Source organism: Boleophthalmus pectinirostris, unplaced genomic scaffold (assembly GCF_026225935.1).
Source record: "Boleophthalmus pectinirostris isolate CB_2022bp ecotype Guang Dong unplaced genomic scaffold, ASM2622593v1 HiC_scaffold_1, whole genome shotgun sequence".
Classification (NCBI taxonomy): Eukaryota; Metazoa; Chordata; class Actinopteri; order Gobiiformes; family Gobiidae; genus Boleophthalmus; species Boleophthalmus pectinirostris.
In genome coordinates this window covers 14,028,581-14,054,111 of record NW_026570970.1, presented here as the reverse complement: position 1 = coordinate 14,054,111, position 25,531 = coordinate 14,028,581, and the positions used below count along the sequence as shown (strand labels likewise).

At 38.3% G+C, this 25,531-nt stretch overlaps 1 protein-coding gene and 1 long non-coding RNA gene across 2 annotated transcripts in view; both read left to right on the top strand.

Annotated features, from left to right (window-relative positions):
* Window positions 1-25,531, top strand: part of galnt13 (UDP-N-acetyl-alpha-D-galactosamine:polypeptide N-acetylgalactosaminyltransferase 13) — a 132,176-nt gene that overhangs the window by 30,877 nt on the left and 75,768 nt on the right. The window contains exons 4-9 of the mRNA XM_055148469.1: window positions 4,214-4,382; window positions 10,288-10,454; window positions 11,592-11,799; window positions 15,761-15,931; window positions 18,289-18,406; window positions 25,099-25,279. Of these exons, the coding sequence (XP_055004444.1) occupies window positions 4,214-4,382; window positions 10,288-10,454; window positions 11,592-11,799; window positions 15,761-15,931; window positions 18,289-18,406; window positions 25,099-25,279 (1,014 nt within the window). The remainder of the gene's footprint in view (window positions 1-4,213; window positions 4,383-10,287; window positions 10,455-11,591; window positions 11,800-15,760; window positions 15,932-18,288; window positions 18,407-25,098; window positions 25,280-25,531) is intronic.
* LOC110166527 (uncharacterized) lies at window positions 21,368-22,630 on the top strand. Its single transcript, XR_002318958.2, has 3 exons — window positions 21,368-21,577; window positions 21,662-21,731; window positions 22,412-22,630. It is a non-coding gene; the product is annotated as an uncharacterized LOC110166527 (long non-coding RNA).

Here is a 25,531-nt window from a genome sequence, read left to right as displayed (position 1 = left end):
CACATTTACAATGGTTATAGATCGTCATTTAGTTTCAGTAACACTTTATTTTAGGGTATACTTATTAACATTAAACACCTGCCAAGCCTGCTAATTAGCACAGTTGTAAATGGTTAATTTGTCATTAATTAGTATTTATTCAGCCTTATCAGTGTCTAATTCCCCATAAGCTTATTGTGCTATTAGTTAGACATTTACACTTTCCTATTAATACACCATTTTTGTGTATGACTTATGATTTTAATAAGCTGGTGTTGTTAAAGACTAGTACCACAAGAAATGTACTTTTTACTTATTTGCGCCCAAACCTTATTAGACTCATAATTCATGGACAAAAACAACCTACTATCATATTAATAAGCAGTAATAAGGAGTGTAAGGAGCGCTTTGTGTTGCATTTTTTGTATGAAAAGTGCTCTAAAAATAAAGTTTGATTGATTGATATTCATAGGAAAGTGTTTGTAAATGTCTAACTAACAGCAGAATAAGATTATGGGGAATTAGAGATTAATAAGAGATGAATAAATACTAATTAATGACAAATTAACCATTTACAACTATGCTAATTAGTGTACCCTAAAATAAAGTTACCTTAGTTTCAGGGATGTAACAATAATCGTATCATCAAAGTTCTCACAATGATATCGTGGACCTGGACAATATATTGAATTACAAGTCTTTTTGCTTACATTAAAGGGCCCATCTCATGCAAAATCAACTTTTCACAGCTTTCTACCTTCTAAGAGAGATGTATAGGCCTTGTATATGTAGCCGAAATGTTTTTTACATTGATTTGGCATTTTTTAAACAAAATTGCAGCGTATTTCTGCCACCCTCCCACGTGACAACGAACTAAAGCTGCTACAACGATGACATGGCCAGCTACACCTATGACGCGTTTGACATAGCAGAAAGCACCTCGCACCCGCCCCCCTCATTGTATTGTTCTACACTGCAGTGAACACGATATAAGTTTATCTACTAGCATTTATTAATACTTTACCAATCAGTAATGTTCAGCTGATGTCGACGCGGTGCTTGTGCTTCGTGCACCTCAAAGTCCTCATCCCATTCCGGGTCCAACACATGTGGCTGAACGCGCTCTGTCACCATGATGAATAAAAGTTTATTCCTACCACTATCAGGGTGCACGTCTGTCTCCCCCTCCCTCCCTGAGATGAGCGGAGGAAAGGCGGCTCACTCAGAGCCTATGTCAAGTTTGGAGGGCGGAGCCTGTGTTTTCTCAGGAAGAGCGGGGGGGATGAGCAATAGTCGGTCTTTCATAGTCCCTGGTCTGTGATGCCTCCAAGAAATCAGTAAGATTTTATTACTATTGTGTAATGGATGTTCCAAAACCCAAATTGTGCTTGTTTATGTGCAGAAGATACAATGTGAAAAGAGTTATTTTACATGAGATGGGCCCTGTAAGAGTTATGGTGCAGCAATTGCTAAAAAAAAAAAATAAAAAAAAAAAAAAAAAGGGGAACTACATAGACCACGATCCTTTGCTCCATTTCAGTGCAGACTACAAGAAGAAATAACAGTTCTAAGCACTTTTAAATCTTAGTTCTTTGGATTAAGTCTTGTCAAGGCATTTTAAGAGGGAAAAGCAGAGTATTAACAGTTTTATCTGTTTAGCCTAAACAAAATATCGCAATAAATATCGTACCATGAGATGTATATCGTGAAAATATCGTACAGAGAGATTTGGATATTGTTACATCCCTAATCGTGAGCCTTCCCATCATATCATGAGCTTTTCCCACGATATCGCAATAAATATCGTACCGTGAGGTTCATACCTTGACAATATCGTATCGTAAGACTTGGTTTCATACATTGCTGTTGTTAAAAATAATGATAATAAACTTAGAGGAACCTGACACTGCACACACAAAAATCATGCAGTAATGTTCACAAATCCTAAGAGCAGATTGCGTTATATTAAACTGACTACTCACAGTTTTCCTTCTTGTCAGGCGTATGATTTACCCGCTGTATTATGAGACAGATTCTGCTTTCTCAAATGTTTCTTGTCTGGCCTCAGAATATTTTGTGATGACAGTACACTTTGGATGCACGCGGCTCCTCTCTGGCTGTCACCTTTAATATAGACTGCTTAAGCTGAGTGCCGCCTGGGCCTGTATTAAATGTCCTCCACAGATTCCTGCATTTTTTGCTGAGTGAGATGACAGACTTTATCCCCTATAAACCCCCTGCACTCCCTCACTGTGATGAAGTGCCCTCTGTTAGTGCGGCACCTTCTATATACAGACTTTAATATCTCACCTGAGTTAATGGGCCCATATTACACTATTTCCTGATCTATGTTATAATGTCTCCTGTGTTTTTAACCTTCACTAGAATCATTTGGATGATTTCAGACCTGGGATCTCTCCTGAACTAATTTTTGATCTTTGGAGATGTAGACAGACCAATAATAAAGGAGTACTTAAAACTATTTCTCATTTTTAAGTCAGTAAAAATGTGGTGCAGTGCCTTCAACAGAATCAGTGTTAGTAGTAGGTCTCATTACTCTGTTTGAAATGAGCAGTCAATACAGTTTGTGCGAAGAAGCACTTTTGGAGGCATTATAATGATGTTGTACAGTTGCACGAGAGCCTTGGCGAGGTTTGTAATTCAGAACGTGCCAAGGTTAACAAAGTGAACATAAATAATATAAGGCTAGACTGATTTACCTTGCAGCATTAGGATTTGTTCACTCCACGATAGGTACTACGGTACTTTTTAAATTTAAACAGTCGCTGCTATTTGGTCGTGAGGTATGTAATGCGCTGAATCCCATAGGAAGAAGGGCAATAACGTCTTTCCCCTTGATAAACTTCACCAAACATTCTCTTTGTTCCGGCTTTAAATCCTCGATCTCGGGAATCGTTGACAACACAGAATGTATGACTTCATCTACATCCATCTGGACCACTTTGTTTACTGTTGTGTTGTACCACAAAAGGGACCCAGACAGACGCTTGAGTTTGACGTCATGGCTTCACAGCTCTTCACTGATTGGCCTGTGCGCAGTCTACAACTTCAAGGGTTTTTGTGAACTGTCTAGTGTTTTCCAATTCCTGATCTAGTCACTGGAGACAAATGAGATTGAGCGGAGGCACTAGGTGGCGCCAGTCTGGTTAATATAAGGCGTGCCTCTGCATCATTTTTTTCTCATGCATTTCAGCAAAATTTGTCTTGCCCCATTACAGACGTAGCTTTTTGTACAAGTCAAAATAAGCCTGTTGTGTGCTGCCTGCATCTTATTATAAAGTCAAAAAGATCAAAAAGCTGGAAGTGCTTAACCCTCTCCAGGCAGGCGTTGCAGATTTGCAACAGCTAAATTCTAAGTACCTACTTACTCTACATCCATATTATATGAGCTTTTTTTACTCAGGAGCCTTTTCTCCCATCCATGCTGATAAACGTGGGCAATGCAGACTGTGCAAGAATGGCTACACGCAAACGGCCTGCCAGAAGTGCAAAATACTTTTTTTGTTTACAAAGGATAAAAAAGTCAGAATTGTATATTATTACCCCATATTATAATTTTCCCCAAATATCAGATTTTTCCTGATACTAAAAATTAATTTGAGACTGAGAGGGTTAATTAAATGCTTCAAACAGGAAACAACATAGCTACCATACTTCTAATGCCAGTATACCATTTGCTTATACCATGCACTAGTTGCAAGTGCATATGACAGGTGAGACTACTAATTTCACTAAAACATAGTTAACAGGCTTATTTTTAAGGTTTTACCAAAAAATTTTAAATGATTAATTATTTTAGTAATAATTTTACTAAAAATTATTACAAAAAAAAACATTAAAAATCTTGGTCAAGTTTTATAATAAAAATCATAATGTTCTAAGGGCCAAAACATGTCTAAATTGCACAATAGGTGAGATTATACAAATAAAATGAAATTGCAAGACCTTTATTTTATTAAATGAATGTTAACACTGTATGAATATTTCAATATTTCATTTTAGAACACATTACTACCGTTGTTTTTTTTTTTTTTTTTCATCACAGACTGCACTTAAGTGATGTGAAACTATGAAACTCCCACCAAACAAATTAGAAATTAAAAAAACATGAAAATCTGCCAAGTGTGTTTTGATTATCCAACTACACAAAGCAAACACACAAAGCATCTCCTGTAATCATTTTTCTTCTTCTTCTTCTCTTGTTTTGGAACAGCTGTGATCTCCAGGAGCCACGAGGGTCCGGGCGAGATGGGCAAAGCCGTCAACATCCCCAAAGACGAGCACGAGAAGATGAAGGACCTGTTCAAAATAAACCAGTTTAACCTGATGGCCAGTGACATGATCGCTCTCAACAGGAGTCTCCCAGACGTCAGGCTGGATGGGTGCGTTTGGGTGCTCTTCACTGTTACCATGACAACTACACAACAAATCAGCTGACACACTAGAGCAACAACTGTCTGTACGTCCTTGAGTTTTCAATGGAGCTATACAGAATCAATAGGGAAACATGATTGTGTAAGATTAATTAAATGTTTTTTTATTCCAGTATGAGACCTAATGGGACCAGATTTTTTTTTGATAAGAGGAAAAACATATTAAAAGCCCAGTGAAGTCAATTAATCTATCATAATATACTGCAGGCCTTTTGGAAATGATTTAATATTAATCACTCAGTCAATTGTGGTTGGTCAATCTTAGATCCTTAAACTGTGCTTTACTGTGGACTGATGAACTGTAATTACCTTGTGCTATTAATGTGTTCTGTCTTTATGGCCTATATTTCTTAGCCAGGCTGGTGCCACATAGTGCCTCTGCTCAATTTCATTTCTCTCCAGCAACTAGGTCAGGAATCAGAATACACTAGACGGTTTGCAAGAACCCCGGAAGTGTGAGTTCGGGCACCAGCCAATCAGTGAAGAGCCATACATTCTGTGTTGGCAACGATTCCCGAGATCAGGGATTTAAAGCCGGAACAAAGAGAATGTTTGAACTTTATCAAGGGGAAAGATGTTATTGCCCTTCTTCCTACGGGATTTGGGAAAAGCTTAATACACCAGTTAGCCCCGTTAGCAGCGCTTTATATATACGTCACGACCAAATAGCAGCGATTGGGTAAATGAAGAAAAGTACCCGCCTACTGTCAAGCAAACAAATCTTAACACTGGGAGGTCAGACAGTTTCTACAAAGTGAAACCGACTGATGAATCAGACTAGATATTTGTATGTGTTGCACAGCACTAATGAAATGGGTTAATGGCCCAAGAACAAATTTCTCAGTGGGACAATAAACTTAATCTTCAATCTTAAATCGTAAGAAAGATAAAATATTTTCTGTTGCAATATGGCACAATGTATTTGTTTCTCAAGAAATACATAACTACTGTAAATAATTGTGAGAGAAACATACTTCGTGTAGAACTTTTTTAGCCCACAAATGGACTAGTTAAAAAGTCTGGTTGTTTTTATTGCACTGAAAAACATGCGTCCTTACTGTGAGTGGGCTTGCATCTCCACAGACTTGATTCTTACTTGGCCTGGAGGAGGGCCTCCTACTGTTTGTTTCCATCAAAATGTTGTTCCTTTGGCTATAATCTTCCACAGTACAGCATAAAACTTCACGGAGAATGTTCCAAAGTATGATTTAACTATTTCCATGGAGTCATACAGGGGACATGTCACCTGCAGAAAGCTTTATACTGTTAAGTCTGTCATTTATGTAAGTGAAAGTAGTTGTTAGAGTTTAGATTATTCCTCTAATGCAGACATGTCAAACTCAACCCCGGGAGCCCAAATTTCACCTGCAATATAATTATATTTGACCCGTGAGATCATATCAAATATATATTCGAGCTGACCCGCGGCTACAGATAGACTATAGACACATTATTTATTTAGATTTAGACTTTTTAATATTGTGCTTATTCTAGATTTACTGGATATTTAAGCAAAACTATTACTAAACATTTATTTTAATATCTTGAAAGAAGAGAAAACATGCAGACGTTGTTGAAATTTTTCAGTAAGCATTGAGTTTGGCCCACGACTTGGTCCCACTTTTTAATTTCAGCCCTTTGTCAATTTGAGTTTGACACCCCTGCTCTCTTGTTTAATTCATACACAATTTACAGCATTGTTTCTTTTAACTCTGGTGCCCCCTACAAATCAAATAGAATAATTGAAGAATATTACTAAACCTTTATTTTCTTACACTTTCTGTGAAAAATCTGTGCTCTTGCTCTGAAGGCTGTGGCTCTGTGTCCCGGGGGCGTCCTGCTGGCCTAGTTATGTCCGTCACTGCTGTCTTCTTGAATAGACAGGGCTCCGCTCGCACCGCTGTCTGCCCTCATGGCTTCACCCTCCATCACCCCTCTCTCCTTCCCTCCCTCTCTCTCGCTCTTTCTCTCTTCCTCTCTCCCTCGACCGAGTCTCCTCCGCTCCCTCAGGCCACCCACCTACAGGCACTCACAAAGCACTCTATATTCACCTCTGTCCCACATACCGCCGCGCTCGTCCTCTGCTCTTTTGACAGACAGCCCATCAGGTCCGGGGACACGCTGGCTCTCCTGTCAACTTTATTTTTTTACAGTTTTTTCTTGTCAGATGTTTGTCAGTAAATCTCAGAAGACAGTGTTGTTTTGCGTTGATGGCTTCGCTGGCTGGAGGGAGACTTTTCATAAGATATAATGAGAGAGATGGAGGATTGGGGAAGAGCTGTCAGTGGAGCATGAAATGTATACACGAAATCAGACTAGACTACAACGCATAAGCAGTTAATGCTATATATTTTTGTACTTTATTATTGTTGGTAATCTCATAGGACTCGATTGTACAAGTGCTTATATCATTACAAACCCTGAAATTACTACTAGATTTATGTAGAAACGCTGAAGGTGGAGAGGGTCTGATAAAGATTTTTTGCCAATTGCAATATTTGTCATTCCATTTTTTTCTTTGTGAATTTTCTTGGCACAACTGGACATCATAGACGGCGACTAGTTTCACTTCATTTTTTGATTTTTTGATTTATGATTGAAACTTTGCAGTGCACATTTCTCTCTGGGGGTGTTCCACATTTAACTCTACGGCAGAATGTTCATCCACGCCATGGAGACGCATCAAAAATTCAATTAATTGCACACTAAGGCTGTGCATTTAATTGAAATTTGATTGTGATTTGGATTTGTGAGTCAAAGGATCTCCAAACTCACAAATAATCGAGTCAAAAAAATGTATGAGGCCTGAAGTTTTGCGAGGAATCACGTGGTTAAATTTAGACATAATAGAACAGTTGGATATATAGTTTTTTTTGGATACATTTACATTTTCTGTGCCTTATTTCATGTTCAAAGTATATTTTATTCATTTTATGTTTTATACATCGCAAAACTGCTCTAAGGTACATATTTGTAGCCTTTAATTATTTTCAGTTGGAAAGTCTTGTGTAAATTATCAATAATAAAGTGCATTTTTTTGACAGACAAATGCTGAATAAATGCATTGTGTAACTAAACGTTTGAATAATCTTGATTTCAGTATTGACCAAAATAATCGTGATAATGATTTTTTCCATAATTGAGCAGCCCTAATGCACACATTAGCACACTGCGAGAATTGTTTTAAGATGGTTTGAAAACTCAAGAAATAAGGAGCCTGTGATTAGTGTTCATGGTCCTTTTGTAGGTGTTTCATTTTCAACAAAAAACTGAAAAACTGTTGACAAATACTAGCCAGCTTGTAATTTTATGTGAGAGACTTGTTTAAGAGCACAAATCAGATCACCTCTTGTAGTTCCAGCTAAATCAGTTCTTTCTGGTCAGATTGTGTTAAAATAAAGCTCAGATTAAAGTTTAGTCTGAGTAACGGTAACAAATTTGACCAAACTGTGCTTGTGCTTTTGCTTGGACAGTAAGAGCAAACTAGATGAAACCCTTATTCAAGACTCAAGGATGAACCCTAATCTTAAAGGTGCACTGTGTAACTTTTCGGCTGGCGCTCCCTCACCTGCTTGTTTCTATGGAGATATCATTGCTCTGCCTGGAATGCTCCACAGTATGACATTAAACCGCTCTACTTTACATTTATTCAATTATAGGTACATTTATAGCTCAAAAAATACCTACAAAAACAGGCATTCTGACTGAACGAATTTGCTTCTCCACAGATCTGACCTGTAGCTTGGTCTGGTTTGGTCTCCATGAAGATATAAAGGTTTAATGCCATACTGCGAAACATCTCCAAGCATTTTATGGACCCACCACTAGAAAAGTTACACAATGCACCTTTCAAAATAAAATTATAATTACTCACAATTAATTTTCTTTGATTTTACATTGGAACTTTAAACAGAACTGTCAAATAAAATGAGATAGAAAAGGACTAGGTGATAAGTGATAGGTGATAGGTAGATAGAAAAGTGACTAGGATTTGATCATTTTCTCAGTTGCAAATGCTGTAATATTTCACCTTTTTTTTTTTTTTTTTTGTTCTTGTGGCTGTGGAAGATGGCGCCCTGCCATTTATGTCTGAGCAAATTCAAAAGACTTTCTTACTGATTATATAGTGCACTGAAGTATGTTTTCATCCACATATGTTCTGAGTACACAGTTCAGCTTCAATCTGGATCCCAAAGTCCTTATTAAGCTTAAGACTGAGCTTGTGTGATTGTGGGTTTAGAGATCCTGTATTTTCTGCTTAGGTCCTCATCAGCAGTAAGTAGAAGTATAGTATCTAATATCATATAATTGTGCTGGTAATTTTATGGTTAGGGGGCTTGAAACCAGTAATTGACTCCTTTGTGCTCAGAATGGATCAGGACATAGACTGTATATATAAATGTACATGGGTTAACCCACTGTGATACAAACAGGTCACCCCTCTGTCTGTAGCTGCTGCTGTGAGCCTTGTCATTTTCGGTCTGAAAATGTTAATATTAACCTGCTCTATATGGTCCTGGTGTTTTTATGTCATTATTTAGTCCGTGAATACAGTAAATTCCTATTCCTAATATGGACCTGGCTCCACATTTGCTCCTATAACTGCCGACCTTATGAGCCTCATTTGACTGGAGCCGATCGTTATGGTTGAAGTCACATTCCCTTAGTCCAGTTCTTTATACAGTTTATGGCAGCAGTTTTCAATAGGGGAGCGCCAAAGAGCCACTGGGGAGTAGAGATGCACAGATGGGCTACTTTTTCATCCGCAACCGCATCACAAAACTCATCATCCGCCCGCTATCTATTCACAACCACAGTTTTTGACCAGTTTTCAAAAACGCACCCGCCCACCATCCGCTCGGTCTCCTCCCAGTTGCTCGGAGTTCAGAGTGTTTTATTTGAGTAGTGAAACCGCCACCCGCCCGAATTTAATTAAAATATTATTTTTTGTCACGTCATCCGCCCGACCTGTGGTTTAGCCGCGGAGTCCACGGCTGTAACTGCTATTAGCGCATCTCTACTGGGGAGGCATGACACACGTGAACTAAACCAGGACTGGACCAGGACTGGACCAGGACTGGACAGGACTGGACCAGGACTGGACCCGGGTAGACTGTCAGGTGAATGCGGGCGAAAGGACCGGCGTAGAGCTACATAGAGCCCTACGGAGTTTAGCACAGCTGTCTCCCAATCCCAATCATCTTTGCAGACACCCTGCTCCACGGGCTTGGGGTTCTGTCGCTGTCTCTCTCAAGTCCAAGATTAGACCTGGTTTAGACCTGGTTTAGACCTGGTTTAGACCTAGTTTAGACCTGGTTTAGACCTAGTTTAGACCTGGTTTAGACCTAGTTTATACCTAGTTTATTCCTGGTGACCTACTGATGTTCAGTGATGTTCAAAGTGGCCTCAATTAGGCCTGCATGAAGTTGGAAATTATTTGCTGTTGTTAAAATCATTTATGAATGCACTTAAAAAATATTTTAAATAAAATGCAATATTAAAACAATATATTATTAATTGTTAAAGAAACTCATCATTGCCAGGAACACAAAAGATGCATTTACTTCAAAGGCCTATGTGGAGTAGGGCAGGCAGATGGGATTTTGGGCAATGGGGTGAGATCGGCTGTCTTTACCTATTCTAAGGGGAGCCTCTAAGGGGAGGCTCACATTCATTCATTTGAAAACCCCTGGACTATGATGCTACCCCACTAAACCAAAACCCCCAAACCATATACACTCAAACTTTGAACTACTCTCTCCAACCTTTTCCAGAAACTGCCCTGACACACATCTGCTTTACGTTAGTAAAAGTAAAGTAAAGTACAATAAAGTCTCTCTTTTCTTTTCTTTAGGTGTAAGACGAAGCTGTACCCGGACGACCTGCCCACCACCAGCATAGTGATCGTGTTTCATAACGAGGCCTGGAGCACGTTACTGCGCACGGTGCACAGTGTGATCAACCGCTCCCCCAGACACCTGCTGATGGAGATCATCCTGGTGGACGACGCCAGTGAGCGAGGTGGGTCTACTGCACTACTACACATTTTTAGATAGACTAGGGCTTCATAAGTGCATTTACTTTAAAGGTCTTATATTGCTTAAAATTTATTCTAAGCTTAAGTCATGCTAGAATATTTTTTCCTCATCCAACACATCCCTGGATTTGTGTTTTGTTTCAATCACATGTGTTCGAGTAATCCTTTATTATTAGTCTGTCTGCAACTCCAAAGCTCAAAATGCTCTCTTCCTCCTTGTGACGTCATGAAGTAGTAGTTTTCAAGTTAACATCTCCTTTTACCTGCAGTAGTTCCGTAGAGATTGGAAATTGCAGCCCTGAAATTTTCCAAATCACACTAGTGAAGGAATATGTAGTTTATAAACACAGTGGAAAACTTCCTGTATTACCACATGACATCACAATGTGGAACAAAAATACAGATTCTTGTTCTAAAACAGTGAACGCTTGGGTCTAGTCACTAATAAAAATGACCAGGATCAACTTTAACGTTTGCATGGCTGTTAAAAATCATATATGGCTGTTAAATATAGTAAGTAGTAGGGATGAAACTATATCCAAATCTCACGATATTTTCGCAATATACATCTCATGGTACAGTATTTATTGCGATATTTTGTGGAGGCTAACAAAATTGTGAATATGCTACTTAAATGCCTTGACAAGACTTAATCTAAAGAACTAAAACTTAGAAGTGCTTAGAAGTGCTGTTTCTTCACGTAGTTTGCACCAAAACGGAGCAAAGGATCATGGTTGATGTAGTTCCCAATGTTTTTTTTAGCTATTGCTGCACCATAACCATGAATTTAAGCAAAGAAAGTTATGGTTCGCTGTATTGTGATATTATTGAGAGACTTTTGATGATATGATATCATGATATTTTGGTTATTGTTACACCCCTTCTATATAGTATATATTTTGCATCTTAAAATTTTGATGATGCCTGGTGTCACAATCCCCAGCCGTATAGCGTCTCCATGGAAACAAATATTATGAATAAATCAGCAGCAAACTATTTGAGTTGAATATGTTAACCTCATATCTGGGGACACACATACATGAGCTATAAACAGACATATACAAAATCAAACTCTTACGTACAGTTCCTTTAAACCCCTCCTCTGTGTGTGTGTGTGTCAGACTTTTTGAAGCAGAAGCTGGAGGCGTATGTGCGTGGTCTGGAGGTGCCGGTGAAGGTGTTGAGGATGGAGCAGAGGTCAGGTCTGATCCGAGCTCGTCTCAGGGGAGCTGCTGCCACCAAAGCTCAGGTCATCACCTTCCTGGACGCTCACTGTGAGTGCACCGTGGGCTGGTTGGAGCCCCTGCTGGCTCGCATCAGAGAGAACAGGTACCACAGCCTCGGCACAACTGTTAAAGAACTGTTTTTCACTGTTAGTGATTTTTTTGTGTGAATATTGACAGTTTCTAGATATGAATTCCTAAAGAGTGAAATACGGTCATCCCTCACTATAACGTGGTTCACCTTTCGCGGCCTCGCTGTTTTGCAGATTTTTTGGAAATTTTTCTGAATGCACATTGTGTTCCTCCCCCCGCGTCCTGATTGGCTGAAGGACTGTAGACCATTGTCAGTCAGTCTCCTCCGTGCCGTGTCTTTTGTACAGTACAGAATGCATTCAGCTTGTTCGAAGTGCTGTATATTTGTAAGTTTTCTCCTTGACAAAACCCACAATATCAACAAAATATTCTGCACCAACAAAGGCTCCTGTGGTCGCGCCCAAAAGGCAGAGGAAGATGTAACAATCGCACAAAAAATTTTACTTCTGGACACGCTGAAGGAAGGTAGAAGTTACGAGGCTGTAGGGCACCATTACGGAATAAATTAATCTTTTGTTCGTTACATAAAGAAGGAGGAAAATAGCATAAGGACGACAGCAGCAATAATTTTAAGAAGGATGCAAAAAGGATCGTAACTGTCCTGCCTGAGAAAAGTGTATAAAATGTCTGTGAGAGCTATGAAAAATGAGAAAGCTCGGATTGCATAAGTTAAGTGAGGAATAACTCTGGACCGCTGCTTAACATGAACTGGTTCTGTTTTTCATATTTTTAAGACAGGTTTTTCTGTTCTGATGCTTTGGCTTTAAGTATCTGCTGATCCCTGACATCAACTGATACTACAGCAGAGACGGAAAAAAAATAATTTACTTTTGTTTAAACACAAGCAGCATACGGCAAACATTATCCAAATGTGTTTTGTAACTACTGAACAGCTTTAAAAAAAAACCACAAGTTTAATATTATGAGATGTTTTGAGCCAACCTTGTCCAGAAAACCACTGCACAGACTAAAATGGGATATTGGCTGAACTAATATCTTGGAATAATATCAAATCCACCAAAATTTGCCAATATCTGATAATATCCAGTAGTGTATCGGTGCAGCCCTACTGACAATTTGTGCGTTATCAAAAACCTGATGATGAAACACCTTCCCACCGTGATGTATGAAAAACATTTGGGTAAATCCTGGTTCTTGATGCAGCTTTACTACTATTTTTACTGTCCTCATTGTATCTCATTGTGCTCTTTTACCCATTTTGAGCCTGAAGCAGTCTTTTGTTAACGTTGTCTCCTCACATTTCACTTGAGTTGCATCATTCAGGGCCCAGGCCAAAATTGAATATTGATGGGGCAGCAAACCTTGAGTTATAATACAGCGTTCAGGCCTGAGTCCGCTGATAGGAAATGATAGGAGGGATTTGTGCTTTCTTTGCAGTCACACAAGAAGACGGCACTTACCGTAGCCTTGAATCTTCAGTGATTTTACCTTTGCATTTTTCGGTTGGTCAGAGAGAAAAACATCGTCAGTGTCAGCAGGTTCACTGGTGAGGTTATTTGAGGTTATAGTTCTGTTTTCAGACTGTTGCTGTTATGAATTTGGTCACTGTTTGTTTCTCTGAGTTCAGATGGGCGTGATTGACAGGTACATTAGACAAAAAAGAAAATCATACCACACCGTATTTTTCAGAGTGCAAGTCACACTTTATTGATGGTTTGGGTGGTCCTGCGACTTATATTCCACGGCGACTTATATATTAAAGTTTTCATGCTGACAGCCGTCTAGCCACCAGCATTTGTGTGCCAGTATTTGCAACTCCTATTACTCCTGTACAACTGTCACTTGACGCTACTGTGCATGTCTCCTGCAGAAAGAGCCACTGTCCTGCCTGTATCATGTCAGTCAATTGCACCATTAATTCTGTACCACTGAAAATTTAAAATGTAAAACAAACTTATAAAAATAACTGAGAAGACTGAACACGAATGCCCCCCAAAACAAAATCATATTTTGTAGATTACAAGCTGCAAGTAGTGAAATATGCAGCCGAAAATGGTAATCGAGCAGCAGAAAGAAAGTTTGGATTGAGCGAGAAACTTTTGTCATCGGGAGGATGCTCCATGCAACTTTCCTGGAAGTCATTGGATGGATCGACAAAACCTGGACTTCAGTGACAACTGAAACCATCCTGTTGGGATTCAGAAAGGCCGGAATAATTCTAACTGGAACTGATGCTTGAGTCTGACGACAGCTACACAGAAGAGGAAACTGCACTCCTTTTACCTGTATAATGTTGTGGAGTTGCTAAGAAGTGACACAGAGCACAAAGAATTCAATGGATTTAGTGATCTGGTGTGAGATGGAGAGTTTGGTAAACTTGTTGTGTTCTGTTGTTTCTGCTATAGTTATCTGAAGAACTGTTAACATGTTTTGTTATTCTATTGTTTTTACTGTAACTTGCCTTTCAAGATGAAATGTTGGGTCCTGGTCTCTGATTTTATAAAATAAATTTCCCCCAAAAAGTGCAACTTATAGTCCAGTGTGACTTATGTTTATTTCTTCTTCGTTGTGCATTTTTTTGGCTGGTGCGACTTATACTGCAGAACGATTTATAGTATGAAAAATACGGTACTTACTTACTATGAACCAGATATGTGAATTGAATACAGTAGATGTATGTACCTTGTTGACATGTTTCTAGCTGCAAGCCATCATTTGACAGTTGTGAAGATGGCTTGCAGCTAGCCGCCAAAACATGTCAACAAGATAATGCATCTCCTACTGTATTGTCTTTAAAAACAACCCAATAAGTTAATGCACAGAAGAGGACAAAATTAATGTTTCTGGAGAAAAAAAAAAATCACATCTTAAAGCACCATAAATTTCTGCAGAATGAGAGTGAAGCACTAAACTCTGTTTTTCTGAAATGATTGAATGTGTTTTTGTTCAAAGTGATGGGTGACTAATGAGCTCCTTTGTTTCACACGTGTCACTGAAAAAAATGTATCTGATTACCGGGGATGGGACAAGATCTCGTGATCTTGTCCACACATGAGCAGTATATGAAGATTTTTACATTTGCCTTGGATAAAAAAGTGGTTAAAGGTGCATTGTGTAACTTTTCTGATGGAGGGTTCATCAGATGCTTTTCTCCATGGAGATGTTACTACTTTGTCTGGAATGTTTTACAGTGTGGTTTTACACCTTTCTACTGTATCTCCATATAGACCAAACCAGACCAAATTACAGGTCAGATGTGTGGAGAGGCAAACCCGCTCACAGTCAGAGTTTTTCTAGGTATTTTTGAGCAATAAAACCACCTGTAATTGAATAAATATAAGATAGAGCTGTTTAATGTCATACTGTGGAACATTCCAAGCAGAGCAATTACATAACCACAAAAACAAGCAAATGATGAACCCTAAAGAAAGTTACACAGTACACCTTTAACTTTGCTGAGTAACTCCTCTTGAGAAGCTGTTATACCAAAAACCAGACTGCAAAACTGTAAAATTAAGTAAAACAAAAATTGTGAAGCACAAGTTGTGAACTGAATGGTGCAATTTATTTATCAAAAAATATATTAAAATTTCATCTCAATCTCATGGACTGAATCTCAACACACGTCTCATCTCATAGACAATGTGTTTCATCCCACGTTTCTGTCTGAATGTGGCTTGGGGCCTGTTGTTCAGACTCACGTCCCTCTGTATAAAAAAAAAAATACAGAGATCATTCTGACCTTGCCTAGCAACAATAAAGGCTCCCTTACCTTAGCGTCCCTCACGTGTACATAAATCAAAATCTATGCTCTAAAAACCATGATAGAATTACTTTTTGGCATACTTCCAGCACTCTCAGTCTCTCAGTATTCATGAGTGTGCATGTGTGTATGTGAAACAGTGTAAAATGAGCAGTGAAAATGTGAATGGCTGTGTGTTGTTATAGCTTTTGTTCCCAAATAAAAGCTCCAGGCATATACAGCTTGACTCACAGTATGTTTTGCTGTTCAGGAGTGCCGTGGTGTGCCCCATCATCGACGTGATCAGTGATGAGACCTTCGAGTACATGGCCGGCTCTGACATGACGTACGGGGGATTCAACTGGAAGCTAAATTTCCGCTGGTACCCTGTGCCCCAGAGAGAGATGGACCGGAGAATGGGCGACCGAACTCTGCCTGTCAGGTAAAAGCAAAGACAACATTTACCACTGATGATGCTGTGTGAAGTGTTGCTATAAACTATACTATAATGAAATATATACTAGTTATTTTGACATGATGTTAAATATTCATAAGAAAACTCATTATGTAGTGATACAGTTTGATTGGACACAAATAGGAAACAGGACATGTTTTTGACTTTGTTTTGTCTGGTTGGCTTACACCCTGTTTGCCAGTGCTCATTCTACTGTATTTGACTGTTCAAACATTTCTCAGACTGTTGTATATTCAGCTGATCTGTGCCTGTCTTCAATCAGGACCATGGACAGCGACAGTCTCTCTTATTCTCCTCAATAATAAAAATAATAATGCACTGGGTTTGTACGGCACTTTTTTGGACACTGAAAGACACTTTATTCAGTGCTTTTTTCATTCACTCCACACTGGGTGGTGGTCTGCTACTGCTGTAGCCACAGATGCCCTGGGGCAGACTGACAGAAGCTCCGACTACCAATAACACACACCTATCACGTGAAGTGCCTTGCTTAAGGACATAACCACAGTTTCTGCCACTGGTGTCCCACTGTGGCACCTGGTATTCCTGGTTGGTACCGGATCGGCCCTGCTGAGCTTCTGAGATCTGACAAGTTGGTATGGACCTTGTAGTTTCACGCTGTTGTCAAATTAAAAACTTGACTTTTATGTTCTCTGTATGCACCGAAATACTCTTTCTTGTTCTTTGTTTTGCAATACACACAATCAAACACAATTAAAATATAGAGGTTCAGATCGTCGGGAGCAGTATCTAAAGCCTCTGAGTGACACTTGATCTTTTAATCACAATTTTTTACAAAGAAGAAAAGGTTAAATACAAAAATGTGCTTCTCACTTTGAAAAGGATTGATCTGTTAGAGCTCATAGGGATGACAGCTCTCTCACTTTATCCCTTGAAGAGCCACTTTGATGTGTGGATCATAATACATCAGTGTCTTGTGCTGCTAATTTGGCGAGCTTGTATCAAAAGAGAAAATCAAAATAAATCAAAAATAGAAACATGTCTCGTACTTCCTTTTTTGTCCAACGAAAGACAAAATTGGCATAATTTGTCATCTGTATGCAAATGACTCGTGGCAACAAACACTGGTCTATACTTAGCACAGATAGAGACTGAATTAAAAAGATGAAAGTAATTACTCCTCAAAGCCCGTATTTCAAAATGCCAAACTAATAGCTGTTTTTCTTTGAATCAGAGTGTCCCGCTGTGTTACTACTAATGTGGTAATAAGCAGTTTGTTGCAGATGTAGTTGTTTTATAGTGTGCATAGTTTTCGTGTTTATCTAGTTATGACTTAGTTTGGTGAGATAGTGCCTGTTGTAAATATTTATCATAGTTTTACATTAGTCAAGTGGAAGTTTATGGAAAGAGACGCTGACAGAGAAAAATCCTGCACTCCGTCTTACTTGCACAATGTGAATTTTATTAAGATGTAGTAATAAAATTCACAATTTGCAAGTAAGATGGTGAGCAGAATTTTTCTCTGTTGATTTTCTCGGGCTGCTCCTTCCCTTCCAATGCACCACTTTCTTGAAATTTATGTGCAAAATTCAAATTCATTCATATAGAAAGAAAAGTTGAAAAGACAAGTATACAAATATAGAAAGTAGCGCTGAGTTTTAACTTACCTTGTGCATTTTCAATATCCTATTTATCACGGTGAGTTTATAATTTCTCTTCACAACTCTCAGAGACCAGAGCAGAGCTTTGCTGTGATGGTAAGGCTAAAAACAACTAGCATGCTAATGGATACTTCCTGACTTGCAGACAGTACACCTTGAGAGTTGCTCAGTATATCTTTACTGGTTTTAGTGAAATTTCCTCATCACAAGCATACCTGGAGTTGTGTTTTGTTTCATTCACACATGTTTAACACACATATTTAGCCTGAGTTCTTCTCTCAAATGAAAAAAAAAAAAAAACTCCACGTTGTGATGTCATGTGTTAATACAGGAAGTGTCCTAATGTGTTTTCAAACTCCACACACCTTGACTAGAATCATCTGGATAATCTCAGCCGTGGAATTGCCAATCTCTCCTGAACAAAAGGTAAAAGGTGGCATCAAGGTTAATGTAAATTGTGCACCGTCCCTGTCTCATTAAATAAATAAAATAAACAAATAAACTACGACTGCATGACATCACAAGGTGGAATGGAGCATTTTGAGCTTTAGAGATGTAGACAAACTAATAATAACAAATTACTCAAACATATGTGAATGAAACAAAACACCAGGCATGTTTTTGATGAGCATTATAGCATCGTTTAAAGCCATTTTGTGTAATATACTGTAGGACCTTTAATGATTTTTATGGTGCTTGCAGGACTCCCACCATGGCAGGAGGATTGTTCTCGATAGACAAGTCATACTTCGAGGAAATTGGCAGCTACGATCCGGGCATGGACATCTGGGGCGGAGAGAACCTGGAGATGTCCTTCAGGGTGAGTCTCACATCATAATGACAGGGCACAGCGGATGAGTCATTTATACCTCAAGGAGCGCTGAGCAGATGTACCACACACACACACACACGAGGAGATCTATTCTTGTTTATTTATTCTCTTATACATGACAATATTGTGTTTTGCATTGTCTGGAATGATACACGCAGTTTACATGGGGTTCAGAATGATGAAAAATGAGGACTGTTGCTGTAGCGATTAACAATTTAAAACAAAATATTATATCTTTTATATGGAGCAAACACGGAGCAGATGTAGCACACACACACGAGGAAATCTGTCCTTGTTTATTTATTCTGTTATACATGGAAATATTGTGTTTGGATTGCCTGGATGATGCACAGTCTGCATGGGGCTCAGAATGATGAAAAATTAGAACCGTTGTCTCAGCGATTAACAATTTTAAAACCAAATATTATGTCTTTTATATGAGATAAAGCGCTGAGCAGATGTACCACAGAGATAGAAGGAAATCTGTCTTTGTTTATTTATTCTATTATACATGATAATATTGTGTTTTACGTTGCCTGGAATCATACACACAGTCTGCATGGGGTTCAGAATGATGAAATGTGAGGGCCATTGCCATAGAGATAAACAATTTAAAACCAAATATTATGTCTTTTTATATGGGATAAAACGCCGAGCAGATGTACCACAGAGATAGAAGTAAATCTGACCTTGTTTATGTATTCTATTACACATGATAATATGGGGTTTTGCATGATCCACACACTATATATGGGTTTCAGAATGATGAAAAATTTAGATCGTTGCCAAAGCGATTTAGCCAGGCTGGCGCCACCTAGTGTCTCCACTCAGTTTCAGTTCTCTCCAGCGACTGGGTCAGGAATCGGAATACACTAGACCAGGGCCCTCCAACCTGTAGCTCAGGAGCTACCAGTAACTCTCCACCCCCTTCCAAGTAGCTCGCCAATGGATTTCTGAATTACACATAATAGCTCAAATTTAATGAATTAAATGCCTATTATTATTGTAAATCCATCATTCATGAATAAATAATGGTTTATGTTTTATCTAACTGTACCCCGTCTAAGTCTTGCCATGGCTCTTTGCATACTTTATTTCTCGTGACTGCTAAAATTAGTAGCTCTCTGGCATTTTCGTTTTGTAAAGGTAGTTGCAAGAACCCCAGAAGTTGTAGACCACGCACCAGCCAATCAGTGAAGAGCTGTGAAGCCACGACGTTAAACTCAAGAGTCTGGGTCCCTTTTGTGGTACAGCACAACAGTAAACAAAGTGGTCAAGATGGACAAAGAGAATGTTTGGTAAATTTTACATATGTCATAACCAAATAGCAGCAATTGGTAAAATAAAAAAAATACACTCCTACCGTTGAGCGTACGAATCCTAATGCTGCGAGGTCAGACGGTTTCCAAGAAGTGAAACCAGCTGATGAATCAGGCTTATAGCGATTAACAATTTAAAACAAAATACATGTTCTGTATGTGAAAAGTCCTCAAAATCTAACTAGAAGTAGAACCCATGAATAGAAAATGATGCCTGTCTCAGAATGTTCAAAACACATGATCAATAATTAACTGACATCAGACCTAAATGCTAATGATTTTAAGCTTGAAAAATAAGTGAAAAATAAACATATCTTTTTCATTTCCAGGTTAGAAATTAAGTTGTATTTTATAAACTGTTGCATATGTTTTAAAACTGAGCTCTGATATCAGTCCATGAAGCATTTTGTGTTGTATTATGTGATATTCTGTGATTAATCCCAATTTCTCCATTTAAATTACACTGCTGGGCCATCATAAGTTGATAAAGACCAACCCCAACTCGGCTCCATTTGGTCTTAGAGCTCAAAAACTCCCTAATTAAGAAAACCTATTGGCAAAATTATGTAATTGTAAATTTTAAGGTACTGCAACAGCATAAATGGTCAAAAACTACCAGAAAAAAATATTCTGGGGCTTGCTGCCTTTCTACTGTCAAATCTTACCCTCAGCATACCCCAAAAGACAAAAAAAATGTCTGTCTGACAAATTGCCATCAAAAGTGATCATTTTCAAGCATTTTATGGCATATATCACTGCTTCAAATATACATGAAAAACTCCCCAAGTTTATAAGCTTCAGTTTAAGTCCAAGATGACCTTTGTGTCTAGAGGAAAATAGCTTTCAGGCATTACCATTTCATATGGGATTAAGAATATTTTTTCATAGAAACAGTATTTTAACAGAGTTGATGTACTGCTTATGTACTGCTATACTTTATGAAGTGAATTACATCAGAAATGAATAATATTAACACCCCAGATGGACAGGGGTAAGGGTACAAGATAAAATTATGCTCATTGTCTGTTGCATCTTTTCATATCATCTTAATCCCATTTATTCAGTTACAATTGTTTAAATAAAAGTCACATCAAAAAAGTACAGTACATTATTACTATGAGCTGCTTGTCTCCCAAATATATTGATGCTTTGCGGTGACATACTGAGGTTGTTCTACATGTATTTCTATGGTGAAATGTTCAGCAGTTGCCATGTACACACAGTGAACAAATTAACAACCTCTCTAAAAAAAAGATTCAAGATAGTCTGAAAACTCAAGAAAAAATACAGTACATTTTTAGGAGCCTGTGATTAATTTGAGCGTTCGTGGTCGTGTTTAGGTGTTTGATTTTTAACAAAAAAAAGTGAGTCACTAACTGAAAAACAGTTGGCTAGTACTAACTATCTTGTGACTGTAATTTTAAGTGTGAGGGACTTTTTTAACAGCACAAATCAGCTCTCCTGTTGTAGGAGTCTGTTATTTATGCTCAGACTGTGATAAAACAAAACTCAGATTAAAGTCTAACAGAGCTTCAGACAGAGCAGTGTAACCCAGTAGAGTAAATGTGCCATATTTTATTTAAATACACTCATTTTATTTTGAAAAACGTTTATTTTGGTAAGAGGAAGTGTGATCCTCTCGCTCTCTCTTGACTTCCTGTTTGTCAGTCACGTTGGGTGATAATGACCTTCTTATTTGTTGAGAATAATTAAGACCCGCCTTCTCAAGACGCGATCTCAGAGTTAAGTTAGTTCTTCGTTCTTTTACGCTCTGGACGCAGATGCGAGAGGCTGTGTGTGATGACCACTTTTGTTTTTGCTAAGCTAAATGATTATTTCGGTGAGTGTATGTAAATAGAATTTGATGTAAATATGGTACGAGATTTAAATGCTAACAGGGAAATGTTTATATGCTATTTTTAAGTTGAATCCATGTGTGAACCTGAAGGGCTGTGACGGTGTCTGTCCCATGTTCATGCTAACACATCATCTTGGTGAGTCTACACGTGTTACCGATCTAATATGGTGAAAAATATGCTAGCGCGATGCTAATCGCGATGCTAACGCTAATCGCGAGTGGTAAACTACTACTTGAAATCAATGTAAAAACAATCTGTACTTGTTTTATTGTAATCTAAAGTGATATTTCAGATGACAACAAAGGTCACTACACTTTTATTTAATTTCACCCTGTTTTATGGTGAAATGTAACACTAATTTGGTGTTTTATGTAAAAGAAAGTAATTCAATGTTAAACCAGCAAGGGTTTACAGATTCAGTGGAAGTATAGAGATACTATTATCTGTTTGATAATACAAATAATTGATTGATTTTCATTTATAAAAGCTTAAATAAGGTTTAAAAGGTAATAATTTAATTGGATTAAAATATTAATAAAAGATGTCATGGTTAATATGTTCAAAAAGATTAAAAGAACAATTCATTTTATTGTTATTACATGGGTTAAAAACAAATTCATGTGCAGCAATGATAGATTTGAATTAACAGAAATGAACACATACATGTATGTTCTGATATAACTATGGAGTTATATTATTTGATATTTTGAGTAAAAAAAAACAAAAACAAAGCTATAGCTACTTGATTGTGAGAATAAATTAATGGAATTGGATTTCAAATAGCCGTATACTATAATACTGTTATTGTTGTACAGGCTAGGTTTTTTGTGTGTGTGACGATTAAGAAGACAAAGACAAGACTGGATCTGGATTCTTCTTTGGAGGAAACGGCGAGCCTGTCCCAGAACCCAGAACTGAGAGCAACCTTCCTCTCTGCTCTTCTTATCGAACTCATCACGTTGTAACCACTCAAACTACCACAGCGAGGATCCTGTTGGAACATTGACTTTGACTATACTGACTGAATATACTGAGCTCAGTAGGACTAAGGGTGAATTATGCACAATTGCACAACTGAATGTAAACATAGATTGCCGGCTGTTCATTTGTAACAAATTTTATAATTTTTGTTTTTATTTAAATTTTCTATCCAATACAAATCAAGCTTGCTCAATCTCTGTCTCCAGCCATCTCATTTACTCTCGCACTATTATTCCTATTGTAGTCCTTGAGAACCTAGTGCCTGGACCAAACTACTAGATTACTTTATTATACTATTCTCGAGTCAGGGGTTACAGCAGCGTCTACAGTCAGCTTCACATCACCAGGAAATGATATCAGCTGCAAAGTATCACTACATTTAATAACATTCTGTGGAATATTCCAGATAAAGAAATAACATCTCCATGGAGACAAGCAGGAAAGGTTACATAGTGTACCTTTAACTCCACACAGTATGAGAATTGAATCTAATACTTACTTAGAGCCTGTTTACACGAGAACGTTTGCGGGTAAACGGTAAATGGTCAAATTTTTTATAGCGCTTTTCCACCTTCAAGGCACTCAAAGCACTTTACAACAAGGAACCACTCACCCATTCACACACACATTCACACACCAGTGTACGCAGACACTGTGGGCAAGGTGGGTTAAGTGTCTTGCCCAAGGACACAACGACAGCATTCATCTGTGGGAGCTGGAATCACACCAGCCAACCTGTGGGTCAGTGGATCTGACCGCTCAACCTGTGATGTTTATGTCGAGAGCTGGAATCAAACCGCTAACCTTCAGATCAGTGGTGACGGTGTTTTTGGAGCTTAAAAACACAAAAATCTGAAACGACCCTCCAGAGTGGAAAAGTTGAATACGCTCTGCTGTAGTGTTTCTGTCTGCACTGCCCAAGACGCAAAACTCTGCTCACGTCATGTACTCCTTTATGTCACATACATACGGACTGGCATGTATCGAATTCCGCACACTTTTGCGTCACTGTATGCACGCAGATTTCCTCCCGACAATGCTCGTCTAAACACAAAATAAAAACTGAAGACCCAATGCCACTTTCTTCTATTCAGACCGTTATCACATAAACGTAGCCTTAGACTCAGACTTACTGACATATTGATCCACAAGGGAAATTATTTGGACACATGAGCTCACACATCACAATATACTAACAATAACAAAGAGCAAAAATATAAATGATAATAATAAATTCAAAATAAAATAAAAATCCCAAAAGACTAGTGTCAAATAAGACATAGTTACACAAATGTATATATGTATACTACCGGTCAAAATTTTAGAACACCACACTTTTTCTATTTTTTTACTGTTTACTGTTGACTAGGGGTATAACGATATTCAAGTCTCAAGATATGGTCACTGTTTGAACCTCACGGTACGATATTTATTGCGATATCGTGGGGAAGCTCACGATATGGTGGGGAGGCTCACGATTAGGGATGTAACAATATCCAAATCTCTCAATACGATATTTTCATGATATACATCTCACAGTACGATATTTATTGCGATATTTTGTGGAGACACTTTTTTCTCTTAAAATGCCTTGACAAGACTTAATCCAAAGAACTAAGACGTAAAAGTGCTTAAAACTGTTATTTCTTCTTGTAGTCTACACTGAAATGGAGCAAAGGATCATGGTCTATGTAGTTCTCTCTCTTTTTTTTTTTTGGCTATTGCTGCACCATAACGCTGAATTTAAGCAAAGAGACTTGCAATTCGATATATTGTGAGACCTCTGACGATATGATATCACAATATTTCTGTTATTGTTACATCCCTACTGTTGACCAAAATATATTCTAAACTTTTGATTCATGAAAGTGTCCACCTTTGGCAGATATAACAGCTGAACACACTCGTGGCTCGTTCTTTTTACAATAGAAATCAAATATTCTTCAGAAAGTTCTTCCCAAATCTGTTGCAGAAGTTCCCATAAATGTGTGGCACTTGTAGGTTTCTTGACTTTCACTCTTCTGTCCAGTTCATCTCAAAACCAGCTCGATGGGGTTTAAGTCTGGAGACTGTGCTGGACACTCCATGTTTTCAAGCTTTACCATCTTGTTCTTTTTTCCTGAGTTAGTTTCGGCAGAGCTTGGACTTGTGTTTTGTGTCTTTTTTTTTTTTTTTTTTAACCTCTGTCTGTTCAGTATTTACCTTTGAACCATTTCAAATCTATTCATTGGACTTGCACGACTTGAATTGCAATAAATAACTGGAAAAATGAGGGTGCTCTAAAACTTTTGACCGGTAGTGTTTATAGAAATATAGTAATACAAATCTATCTCAGCGATATACAAGAGGTCGTAAGAAGAAACAAAGATGACATAGTGACTGACATGACATCTATAAAGAGTATGGAATGAATATAGTCTTGTGTCTCTCACTGTTGGAGAATCTATACTCATGTGCAGTGGGTGAGAAGTGAATAACACACAAAACCAAACATATGACCCAGGGCCGGTCTTGTTTACAGATCTGGCAGTGCGGGGGCTCTCTGGAGATCGTCACCTGCTCTCACGTCGGCCATGTTTTCCGCAAAGCCACTCCGTACAGTTTCCCCGGAGGCACTGGGCAAGTCATCAACAAGAACAACAGACGCCTGGCCGAAGTCTGGATGGATGAGTTCAAAGACTTCTTCTACATTATATCTCCAGGTACAAGCCTCCAACAGTCATTATATTTACACACATGGGGCTGGGTATATGTGCAGGAAAGGCATGTAAGACAGTATTTCCAGTGTCCAGGGAGTACTGTTGGGCAAGTTACTTCAAAACTATAATGTGTTATTTGTTACTTGTTGCTGTCATTTCAAAGTCATTTGTTACATTACAATATTACTGCTTTTAAAATATAAGGTGTTACACGACTATTGCAGCACTTTTAAGTTACTCTCGCCAAAATAACAA